Source organism: Bombina bombina, chromosome 5, assembly GCF_027579735.1.
Source record: "Bombina bombina isolate aBomBom1 chromosome 5, aBomBom1.pri, whole genome shotgun sequence".
NCBI lineage: Eukaryota > Metazoa > Chordata > Amphibia > Anura > Bombinatoridae > Bombina > Bombina bombina.
The window spans coordinates 785120949-785134617 of NC_069503.1; the positions used below are offsets into that span (position 1 = coordinate 785120949).

The 13669-nt window shown below is 36.2% G+C and overlaps 1 protein-coding gene across 1 annotated transcript in view; it reads right to left on the reverse strand.

The window, feature by feature from the left end:
* Positions 1 to 13669, reverse strand: part of DOK6 (docking protein 6) — a 465273-nt gene that overhangs the window by 306317 nt on the left and 145287 nt on the right. The window contains exon 4 of the mRNA XM_053715854.1: positions 2193 to 2312. Within this exon, the coding sequence (XP_053571829.1) occupies positions 2193 to 2312 (120 nt within the window). The remainder of the gene's footprint in view (positions 1 to 2192; positions 2313 to 13669) is intronic.

The following is a 13669-nucleotide window of genomic DNA, read 5'->3' on the forward strand; positions in this document are numbered from 1 at the left end:
CTGCTACACTATTAACCCCTAAACCGCCACACCCCACATCACAAAGTACCCCACTACACTAATAACCCCTAAACCACCTCACCCCATATCTCAAAGTACCCAGCTACACTATTAACTCCTAAATCCCCATAACCCCCATTGCAAAGTACCCACTAACCTCCTAACAGCTAGCCCCCCCCCAACACCCCTAACCTACACTTCCCTAACTTACCAAAAAATAAAAAAACTACCATTACATAAAAATGAAAAACCTAAGAGTACAGAAAATAAAAAAACTAACATTAAAAAAAAAATTAAAACCATTACAGAGTTATGCCTATTCTAAAAATAAATCACATCTTAAAAACAAAAAACCTATACTAACACTAAAAGTTAATAAAGCAATAACCCTTAGAAGGGCTTTTTGTAGGGCATTGCCCTAAAGTGACTTAGGTCTTTTTCTAAAAAAAATAAATAAATACAAGCCCATTCTACAATAAAAATAACCTCTCCCAAAATAATCAACCTGATATGGGCATTTGGTAGGGCATTGCGCTAATGCGATTTCAGCACTTTTCCTATATAAAACACTATACTTAGAGAAAATCCTATCCTAATAAAAGATTGCCCTTAAAAGGGCATTTGGTTGGGCATTGCCCTTATAAGGGCATTTGGTAGGACAGTGCTCTTAAGCGAACAAAGCTCTTTTGCTGCCCAAAAAATAACCTTAAACTGTATCCTAAAAAAGATAGCACTCTACACGTAATCTAGTTTAAAATGGTCTCTTTTCTGTCATTCTAAAATCATGATGTCACTGTAACAAACTTGTTCTATTTTAATAAAAAGTTTGGTGTAAAGCGATTGCAATATCACAAATAAACCAAAGTGAGTTCCTGCTGTACTGAACGAGTTTACTTCTAATATTGCTGTCATACTGTAACAAACAAGTTATTAAAATAGGACAATTTTGGTATAATGCAATAGCAATATTAGAAATAAATGTGTTCAGTACAGTATTAATTTGTAGCAGCTTCACAAATACAATGTTAAAAAATACTATTTTTAAAAAGACGTTTACATAGCACAATGTTTAAAAAATACACTATTGTAAAGTGAAAAAACCATGGCAACTGTTTTCTATGGGAAATTCATATCACATACACAAAATCTTGTTCTTAAAAAGAAAAAAACACACCAAAAGTTAAAAACATGTTTATGTTAATAACAAACTTACTTTAAATACATAATATACTATTGTTTTTTTTTGTTCTTTATTAACAAAGGTGATCACATACATAGCTTATATATACGCTTTGCATGGGAATTTAATGGGCTCTCCATGGGAGTAATGGAGAAACTTTGTTGGGAATAAGCGCCTTTTAACACATATTTGTCTCATCACCCTTTCAGCAGCGAGATTAGCAACTGTAAGAAATCTACTGCATTTACAATGAAACTTAGTTTACATATTTAAACTCTTACTAAAGAGAAACCATTTCTATATTTACTGAATGCAGAATAAATGTTATGAAACATGCTTTAAAAAAATGCCCCTCCACACTCCATACTATCATACGTAAGGCACATCACCACTCAACTGTATAGCGAGGGTCCGCCCACTTTTATATAAAACTTCACATGGCAAGTAATTTACAAGACTGAAATGAGCAATTCTAATGGACCTGATGATCCTATATAGAGATACCTAGAGACTTTTAAGTTATTTATGTGTTTATGTACTTATACTAAGAAGAATCTGTATGCCATACACTGTCCTAAAATGCAAACAAATGCATAGTTATGAGTTTAATCACAATCCCTCTAGTAACAGGTGCTGCGATGTTGAAATACGGCTTTCACTATGTTCCAGTGCTGACTTGTGTGCACATGTGCAGCAACTCTCCATCTCATACCTGCAGTATAACTAGCAACCATAATTAGAAGCAGGTGTTTAGTGTCCCTTTAATTGAATATTATATATATTATAACAACGGAATTTAATGTTCTTTAAGCTTAATAATGTAACCTATATATATATACACACACACACACATACACAGACTGGTGTTTTGCACACCCCCTTTGTAAAATAGCAATCCTAATAAACTTCACTTACATGATATTTAAACAATTCTACTGAGTTGTACCAGATATTTTAAAGGGAACAGTATGCTGGACATAAATACAATTACAATTTTAATAGACAAACTCACCATTTTGTTCTCTTTGAACTCCAGCAGCTAAAAGGTCAGGTTCACCAAGGCTTATGTCATTAAGTTTTGTTCCTAAGCACTCCACACAGAGAAACTTGCACCACTCCTCTGCCTCTAGCTCTGGAAATATATAAAATGAAATGGTTTAGAATCTAAACCCAATAATGGTACTGTGTACAATTACATAATTACTAATCATTTTGTAATTACAAGACTTTCGTTGTCTTACTATTGAATATGAAATCAGCAAGGTGTAAACATTTTTAAATAAATTAACATTTTGTTTGCTGCAGTTGTTTTTCTATAGCAAAACTCCACCCGCTTCATGTGGAGTAGCCAATGCGGGATTGAGTCTGCAAACATGGCTAACCACAGATCTAGTTAGTATAAAGCACAATGTTTTGCAGTTGTGTTCTGTGAAGGCCAATTAAGAAGATATATGTAGCTCAGTTAGCCTTGAGTGGTCTGCAGTGTGCATTTCTATTTTTAAGAAATATGAAATCTACAATGTTCAAAGCTAAATTACATGAAAATGCAAAATAAATATTGAATGTGTACAGCAAAATTGCATAACTGAGCATTTTATATTAAAATCTCAAGTTGTTTACTGTCCCTTTAAGGGTTACAATACTGCAGTAAGGTTAAAAGATTTTAAAATTTAAACCAAACATTGCCAAAGACTTGCCAAATCAACTGAATGCCTTACTCAATTGAGAAATGACATTGAGAGATCAGTGCCGTTCATACAATTTACATCTAAACATGACAACACACAAATTGAATTTCTAAATACCCTAGTGTATAAAGATGGTCATTTAAAAACTGACCTATTTGTTAAGATAACTGATAGAAATACATTACTGCATATGAATAGCTTTCATCCACCAGCTATCTTTAAATCAGTACCCAAATCACAATGTTTACGAGTTGATAGGATCGTATCGGACCCTATTAAAAAAGAATGCAGATTGAATGAAATTCAATCTAAATTTAAAAAAGGGGATATCCCAATAAAGAGTTGGTTCATGTAAGATCAAATTTTCATAACAAAAGCAATAGAACACAAAATGATAGACTCACCTTTGTTAGTACATATAATACTCTTAGCTATAATATACAGGGTATTCTTAAGCATAACTGGCATATCCTAAGAGATTCTTGTCCTGACATTAAGGAGTTTAGTCAAATACCTAGAGCAGCATACCGTAAAGGGTATACATGTGGGAGAAGGATAACTAAAGCTGTTGTTAATTCAGATACTAAAGTATCCCCATTCTTTGGTAAACCTAAAAATGGTACCTCCCTATGCCTTGGTTGCTCCCATTGCAACAGTGTTATTAAAGGTGGCAAGATTTTACATCCCTACTCTGGTTGTAAATTTAAAATACCTGGTTATTATATCTGTAATTCATCTTATGTTGTATACGCCCTAAAATGCCCCTTTGGGCTGTTATATGTAGATGAGACCACACAAAGGATAAGGGATCGTAAAAATTACGATTTAAGATATATCAAAGGGAAAAAAACAGTTGTATGTCCCTTTAATTGTGATATTGTATCTCCTTGCTGATTTTATATCACTCAATGCTTATAGTGCCCAGTGCTTACATCTTTACCTCATTAATAAAATAAAGGTTTTTTTTTTTTTCCAGTCTAATTTATTCTACAAAAATAAGCAAAATATTCTCCTTTATTTAGTATATCATTAGCTAGGTAATTGGGCTACATCAACAGCTGACATTGCTCAAGTTAGCAAGATATTCATTTTGTAAGCGCTCTTTTTAAACCAAAATATGTTAATCTGAATATGAAATAATAATGTCAGATAATAAAACTATTGAAAAAGAACTGAAGCAAAGGAAATGCAATTAACATTAAATTACAGATATTTTTGTTTGGTATTTATAGCTCAAAACATACAGATACAATTTGCAGTTTCAGACTAATAATTACTTCATTAGATTATATTACAAATAACACAATACAAGTATAACACATATTTAAGTTACCTCATTGGGGAAATAAATGACTAAAGATTTACATGGTTCTTTTGAATAACAATTTTTTTGTTGACATAAGACTAGATTACATAACTTCATCAGGAAAAAAAAAATGTCTTGTAAATTAATGCCAAGCACAATTTCTGAATTATTATATTATTATTATATTATTGATCTCTTTTTATACAATTATGTCTTCTATCTTCTGTGTCTTTCACAAATGAAGTTCTAACGAGATCATTTATGACCAAAATAATATCTCCCATTGCTATAGACTAAAAACCAGAAATATCACAAAATAAAAATAGGATTCACAATGCATATTCTTCCTGCTGATTGATTTGTGTAAGTAAAAATAAAAAGAGTATGCTGCTTATACTGGAGAGAATAGGGTTATAGAGATTATAGGGCTTGATCACAATCCCTTTGAAAAATGTAATGTATTTCAATGAAAAAACACCATTAAAGTCTGGGGCATTTTCATATATAAATTATTTGATAATTGTTGCAAAGGATTATGATCTACCCATAGTGTGTTACAAAACACATTCACTGGTATTACCCACACATCTTGACTTTACACTTTGTGGAACCCATTACACACTTTGGGCTCCATTTAACAAAGGGCGGGTGGACGGACATGGTTCGATACCGCAAACATATTCAACAGATCTCTGCTTGTGCAATGCCGCCACCTGCTTGTTAGCGGCCTTGAGCAGGGGTTGTCAATCATCCCTATCAGATCGGATCATGATGATGTCACTGTGCCACACTTTAGGTGGTGGAGAGGTAAAGCAGCAGGGGCCCCGAAGCTGCATTCACAGCTTGATAAATGGGGACCTTTATATTTAAAACCAAAACTAACATATATATAAATTGGCTACTAACAAAAAATATGGATATCACTATTTGCTGTCTGATTGTTACTAAAACTTAAAGGGACAGGAAAAAACATCTTGTAATTACAAGACATTTCTGTTTTCATGCTATAGAACATATTAGCCTAATCTAAACATTGTTAAAACAAATTTATATTTTCTTTGCTGCAATTGCTTTTCAACTGTGAAACCCCACCCACAACTTGCCTCATTTAGAGGAGCCAATCTGGGCTGAGCCTACAGCTAACAAGGCTAGTCACTGTCATATTGTATTGTTGGTATAAAGTGCATTGTGTTCCACTTATCTGTAAAAGTCAAATAGGGAAAATATGTAGCAGGGTTAGCTTGGATAAGTCTGCAGTTTGATTTTAAAATTCTAAGAATAAGAAAAGCCACAACATTGAGAGCCTAATAACATGGAAAGGTGGCAAAATAATACATTAAGTTTTACTACGCATAACTGAACATTTTATATTAACTTGTAAGTTGTTTATTGTCCCTTTAATGGTTTCTTAAAGGGACACTAAACCCACATTTTTTTCTTTTGTGATTCAGATAGAGCATAACATTTTAAGCAACTTTCTAATTTACTCCTATTATCAAATTTCCTTCATTCTCTTTGTATCTTTATTTGAAATGCAAGAATGTAAGTTTAGATGCCAGCCCATTTTTGGTGAACAACCTGGGTTGTTCTTGCTGATTGGTGGATAAATTCATCCACCAATAAAAAAAAGTGCTGTCCCGAGTACTGAACAAAAAAAACCCTTAGATGCCTTCTTTTTCAAATAAAGATAGCAAGAGAACAAAGAAAAATTAATAATGGAAGTAAATTAGAAATTTGCTTAAAATTGCATGCTCTATCTGAATCACAAAAGAAAAAATTTGGGTTCAGTGTCCCTTTAAAGATCTAGTAGTAAAAAAATGTTTCGGATATGGAAAGGATCTAGTGTGAGAAAAAACAATTAACAAATGTACCATCCTATAAGAATTAAACTAGACCTTTAGCAAGTTTTGAATACCTTGGCTGTTATCATATCTGCAAGTAACTATAAGGAAACGATGGGCACATTTTCTTTCATTCTGTGAAGAGTCTATCGGCTAGATTTTGAGTTTTGCGTTAGAGGCTATGCGGTGCTAATGAGCAGTTTTCTCTCACCGCTCACTTACCTACAGCGTTGGTATTACAGGTTTTCAGAAACCCGTTGTTAAAAAGACAAGAAGTGAGCGTTGAGTAAAATTTTGCTCATTACCGCACTCCAATACCAGTGCTGCTTAAGTCAGCGGTGAGCTGGTGTAACGTGCTTGTGCACGATTTCCCTATAGGTATGAACGGAGAGACGGCTGAAAAAAGTCTAACACCTGCAAAAAAGCAGCGTAAAACTCACTAACGCAGCCCCATTGATTCCTATGGGGAAATAAAAGTTATATCTACACCTAACACCCTAACATGAACCCCGTGTCTAAACACCCCTAATCTTACACTTATTTACCCCTAATCTGCCGCCCCCGACATCGCCGACACGACATTATATTATTAACCCCTAATCTGCTGCCCCCAACATCGCTGCCACCTACATTATAGTTATTAACCCCTAATCTGCTGCCTCCAATATCGCCGCCAGCTACCTACACTTTTTAACCCCTAATCTGCTGCCCCCAATGTCGCCGCCACTATAATAAACATATTAACCCCTAAACCGCCGCACTCCCGCCTCGCATACATTAGTTAAATATTATTAACCCCTAATCTGCCGTCCCTAACATCTCCGCCACCTACCTACATTTATTAACCCCTAATCTGCCGCCCCCAACGTCGCCGCCACTATATTAAAGTTATTAACCCCTAAACCTAAGTCTAACCCTAAACCTAACACCCCCTAACTTAAATATAATTTAAATAAATCTAAATAAATATTCATATCATTAACTAAATTATTCCTATTTAAAACTAAATACTTACTTATAAAATAAACCCTAAGCTAGCTACAATATAACTAATAGTTAGATTGTAGCTAGCTTAGGGTTTATTTTTATTTTACAGGCAAGTTTGTATTTATTTTAACTAGGTAGAATAGTTATTAAATAGTTATGAACTATTTGATAACTACCTAGCTAAAATAAATACAAATTTAACTGTTAAATAAAACCTAACCTAAGTTACACCTAACACTACAATATAATTAAATAAATTAACTAAATTAAATACAATTACCTAAATTAAATTAAATTAGCTAAAGTACAAAAACAAACAAACACTAAATTATAGAACATAATAAACAAATTACAGATATTTAAACTAATTACACCTAATCTAATAGCCCTATTAAAAAAAAAACACCTAGCCTAAACTAAACTACCAATAGCCCTTAAAAGGGCCTTTTGCGGGGCATTGCCCCAAAGTAATCAGCTCTTTTACCTGTAAAAAAAAATACAAACAACCCCCCAACAGTAAACCCACCACCCACACAACCAACCCCCCAAATAAAATACTATCTAGAAAAACCTAAGCTCCCCATTGCCCTGAAAAGGGCATTTGGATGGGCATTGCCCTTAAAACCCTAAGCTAAAAATAACACTCACCCAATACACCCTTAAAAAAAACTAACATTAACCCCCTGAAGATCGACTTACCGGGAGACGTCTTCATCCAAGCCGGGCGAAGTGGTCCTCCAGACGGGCAGAAGTCTTCATCCAAGCTGGGCAGAAGTGGTCCTCCTTCAGTCTTCATCCAGACGACATCTTCTATCTTCATCCATCCGGCACGGAGCGGGTCCATGTTCAAGACATCCGACGCGGATTTTTTCTACCTTAATTCCGATTGGCTGATAGAATTCTATCAGCCAATCGGAATCTAAGGGACGCCATCTTGGATGACGTCACTTAAAGGTACCTTCATTCAGCTTTAGTCGTCGCCAAAAGAGGATGCTCCACATCGGATGTCTTGAAGATGGACCCACTCCGCGCCGGATGGATGAAGATAGAAGATGCCGTCTGGATGAAGACTTCTGCCCGTCTGGAGGACCACTTCTGCCCGGCTTGGATAAAGAATTCTGCCCGTCTGGAGGACAACTTCGCCCGGCTTGGAGGAAGACGTCTCCAGGTAAGTCGATCTTCAGGGGGTTAGTGTTAGTTTTTTTTAAGGGTGTATTGGGTGGGTTTTATTTTTAGGTTAGGTTTTGGGTGGAAAAAGATCTAACTGCCCTTTTAAGGGCAATGCCGATCCAAATGCCCTTTTCAGGGCAATGGGGAGCTTAGGTTTTTTTAGCTAGTATTTTATTTGGGGGGTTGGTTGTGTGGGTGGTGGGTTTTACTGTTGGGGGGGTTGATTGTATTTTTTTACAGGTAAAAGAGCTGATTACTTTGGTGCAATGCCCCGCAAAAGGCCCTTTTAAGGGCTATTGGTAGTTTAGTTTAGGCTAGGGTTTTTTTATTCGGGGGGGGGCTTTTTTTATTTTAATAGGACTATTAGATTAGGTGTAATTAGTTTAAATATCTGTAATTTGTTTATTATTTTCTGTAATTTAGTGTTGTTGTTTTTTTGTACTTTAATTTAGGTAATTGTATTTAATTTAGTTAATGGGCGCGATCCGATATAGATCGCAGTTTGCGGCGCAAGTGAGGGAACCCACGTCGCCCGCAGTTTCAGCTCGCAACTCAAGCCATCCAATATGCGGCGCCGTCACTTGCTAAAGTGGCGCAAGTCTCACAAACCAGCGATGTCCAGAAATCTGCGTAAGTACAGATTTTTGGAGTCGCCAGTGACTTGCGCCACGTTAGAAACTGCCGGCGCCTATAAAACCTGAATAAAGTCTAAATCACCCGCACTGTCTAACACGCCTCCTAAACATAGCCCGACACGTCTAACCCTCTATCCGCTATCCCCCCTCACTATCCTAACAATAAAAAAGCTATTAACCCCTAAACCGCCGCTCCCGTACCCCGCCGCAACCTAATAAAGTTATTAACCCCTAAACCGTCGCTCCCTTACCCCGCCGCCAGCTATATTATATCTATAACCCCCTAAAGTGAGCCCCTAACACCGCCGCCATCTATATTAAAATTATTAACCCCTAATGTAAGCCCCTTACACCGCCGCCATCTCTATTAAAATGATTAACCCCTAATTTAATCTACCTACCCCGCCGCCAGCTATATTATCTATATTAACCCTAAGTATATTATAGTTAATATAGGTATTACATTATATATATTAACTATATTAACCCTAATTATATTAGGGTTAATATAGTTAATATAGTTACTATAGTATTTATATTAACTATATTAACTCTATCTAACCCTAACACCCCTAACTAAATTTATATTAAATTAATCTAATTCATTTATAAACTAAAATATTCCTATTTAAATCTAAATACTTACCTATAAAATAAACCCAAAGATAGCTACAATATAATTAATAATTACATTGTAGCTATGTTAGGGTTAATATTTATTTTACAGGTAAATTGTTAATTATTTTAACTAGGTATAATAGCTATTAAATAGTTATTAACTATTTAATATCTACCTAGTTAAAATAATTACCCAATTACCTGTAAAATAAATCCTAACCTAAGTTACAAATACACCTACACTATCAATAAATTAAATAAACTACAAACATCTATCTAAAAATACAATTAAATTAACTAAACTAAATTACAAAAAAAAAAAAACACTAAATTACAAAAAATAAAAAAAAGATTACAAGATTTTTTAGCTAATTACACCTATTCTAAGCCCCCTAATACAATAATAAACCCCCAAAATAAAAAAAATTCCCTGCCCTATTCTAAATTTAAAAAATTTCAAAGCTCTTTACCTTACCAGCCCTTAAAAGGACCTTTTGTGGGGCATGCCCCAAAGAATTCAGCTCTTTTGCATACAAATACAATACCCCCCCCCCCCATTACAACCCACCACCCACATACCCCTATTCTAAAACCACCCAACCCCCCCTTAAAAAAGCCTAACACTACCCCCCTGAAGATCTCCCTACCTTGTCTTCACCACACCGGGCCGAACTCCTGATCCGATCCGGGCGATGTCTTCCTCCAAGTGGCAAAGAAGAATTCTTCCTCCGGCGATGTCTTCCTCCAAGCGGCAAAGAAGAATTCTTCCTCCGGCGACGTCTTCCTCCAAGCGGCAGCAAAGTCTTCATTCTTCCGGCGGCATCTTCAATCTTCTTTCTTCGCTCCGCCGCCGCGGAGCATCCATCCCGGACGACTACTGAACGACGAATGAGGTACCTTTAAATGACGTCATCCAAGATGGCGTCCGCCGAATTCCGATTGGCTGATAGGATTCTATCAGCCAATCGAAATTAAGTTAGAAAAATCTGATTGGCTGATTGAATCAGCCAATCAGATTCAAGTTCAATCCGATTGGCTGATCCAATCAGCCAATCAGATTGAGCTCGCATTCTATTGGCTGATCGGAACAATCAGCCAATAAGATTTTTCTAACTTAATTCCGATTGGCTGATAGAATCCTATCAGCCAATCGGAATTTGGCGGACGCCATCTTGGATGACGTCATTTAAAGGTACCTCATTCGTCGTTCAGTAGTCGTCCGGGATGGATGCTCCGCGGCGGCGGAGCGAAGAAAGAAGATTGAAGATGCCGCCGGAAGAATGAAGACTTTGCTGCCGCTTGGAGGAAGACGTCGCCGGAGGAAGAATTCTTCTTTGCCGCTTGGATAGCTTGGATAGATAAGGTAGATGGCGGCGGTTTTAGGGGCTCACAGTAGGGGGTTAGTTTATGTAGATGGCGGCGGGGTCCGGGAGCGGCGGTTTAGGGGTTAATAACTTTATTACGGATTTCGGGGGGGGGGATCGCGGTTGACAGGTAGATAAACATTGCGCATGCGTTAAGTGTTAGGATTATTTTAGAAGATCGCGGTTGACAGGGAGATAGACATTGCGCATGCGTTAGGTGTTAGGTTTATTTTAGAAGATCGCGGTTGACAGGGAGATAGACATTGCGCATGCGTTAGGTGTTAGGTTTATTTTAGCAGCCAGTTTAGGGAGTTACGGGGCTCCAATAGTCAGCGTAAGGCTTCTTATGGCTGCTTTTGTGGCGAGGTGAAAATGGAGTAAGTTTTCTCCATTTTCGCCACGTAAGTCTTTACGCTGCATATTGGATACCAAACTGCGCTGGTTTGGTATACCTGCCTATAGCCCAAAAAACTACGGGCGACGGCAGAAATATACGCGCGTAACTTCTAGGTTACGCCGTATATGTGATACCAAACCCGCGCAAATATTGGCGTCGCCGGCTTTTGCGGGCGATGATTTTTATCGGATGGACCCCAATGTATTTAATTATATTGTAGTGTTAGGTGCTATTGTAACTTAGGATAGGTTTCATTTTACAGGTAAATTTGTATTTATTTTAGCTAGGTAGTTATTAAATAGTTGATAACTATTTAGTAACTATTCTACCTAGTTAAAATAAATAAAAATTTGCCTGTAAAATAAAAATAAACCCTAAACTAGCTACAATCTAATTATTAGTTATATTGTAGCTAGATTAGGGTTTATTTTATAGGTAAGTATTTAGTTTTAAATAGGAATAGTTTAGTTAATGATAGGAATATTTATTTAGATTTATTTAAATTATATTTAAGTTAGGGGGTGTTAGGTTTAGGGTTTAATAACTTTAATATAGTGGCGGCGATGTTGGGGGTGGCAGATTAGGAATAAATAAATGTAGGTAGGTGGCGGCGATGTTAGGGACGGCAGAATATGGGTTAATAATATTTAACTAATGTTTGCGAGGCGGGAGTGCGGTGGTTTAGGGGTTAATATGTTTATTATAATGGCGGCGATGTTGGGGCGGCAGATTAGGGGTTAAAAAGTGTAGGTAGGTTACGGCGACATTGGGGAAAGCAGATTAGAGGTTAATAAATATAATGTAGGTGGCGGCGATGTTGGAGGCAGCAGATTAGGGGTTCATAAATATAATGTAGGTGGTGGCGGTGTCTGGAGCGGCAGATTAGGGGTTAAAATTGTTATTTTAGTGTTTGCGATGCGGGAGGGCCTCGGTTTAGGGGTTAATAGGTAGTTTATGGGTGTTAGTATACTTTTTAGCACTTTAGTTATGAGTTTTATGCTACGGCGTTGTACCATAAAACTCTTAACTACTGACTTTTAAATGCGGTAGGACTCTTGACAGGAGAGGGTGTACCGCTCACTTTTTGGCCTCCCAGGACAGACTCGTAATACCAGCGCTATGGAAGTCCCATAGAAAAAAGACTTTACGAAATTTACGTAAGTTGTTTTGCGGTAAGGCCAAAAAAGTGTGGGGTGACCCTAAACCTTCAAGACTCGTAATACCAGCGGGCGTAAAAAAGCAGCGTTAGGACCTCTTAACGCTGCTTTTTTACCCTAACGCACAACTCATAATCTAGCCGTATGGGTGCTACATGGTAATATTTCATTATATTTTATACAGGGTCCAAAAACTTTTTTAATTTAATTTTTATTGAAGTTTAATTCACGGCATACAAGCAATGCATATTAATACAAAATATAATTGATTTCAAATAAACATCAGACATTAGTTGGACAAGTATTATACATCAAAATTATGGAGCATTGATTAGGACTAATAGTGAACATCGTATTTGCTGGTTAAACTTTAAGTTTTCTAAATAACGAATGAGGCGGCTTTTGGATCTCGCAGGATTAAAATAGAAACATAGATATAGAAGACTGCCATAAACAATAGGAGGCCACTCTTGGGTCCCAGATAGTGAACCTCAGTTTTCTTGTTGTATAAGATATATGAAAAGTAAAACTAGGAATGAGATATATATATATATATATATATATATATATATATATATATATATATATATTATCTTAGAGAGTAAGCTTTTTGAACCACTCTGGTACAGCACAAAACTTAAAGGTACTTTTATGATTTAGATAGAGAACACAATTTTAAACAACATTCCAATTTACTTCTATTATTTAATTTGCTTCATACTTTAGATATCCTTTGTTGAGCCTATCTAGATATGCTTTCAACAATGGATATCAAGAGAAAGAAGCAAATTAGATACTAGAAATCAATTGGAAAGTTGTTTAAAATTGCATGCTCTTTCTAAATCCCAAAAGAAAAAAATGTGGTTTTTATGTCCTTTTAAGGACTGGAGACATTCACACTTGGGTATTAAGCATCGATGAAGGGTGACAATTAAAAAGAAAAACAATTATCTAGGATTCAATTGGTGATATGACACAGTCAACTGAATATGTTAGCAGTGTACCCCATAAATCCAAGATTCTGAGACTCATGGGCCTTCAGATCCTATATTTTAAATGGGATATGGACAGAGAAGGGAGTAAAGAAGAACTGAGCAAACCACATTGATGCCTGTTATAAAACTGGAAGATCTGTTCCCTATTTAGAATAACAAGCTAATATAACTGTTAACATACAGTTCTTGTGTTAGGAACCAATAAACTTTAGGACCATTATTTATGTATCTGCCATATCTGTAACCCTACATGTTATCCTATTTCAATAACAGGGTAGTAGTCAAAAAGTTCAGAAAAGTAATATGATAATACACAATCTCCACAAGGCTG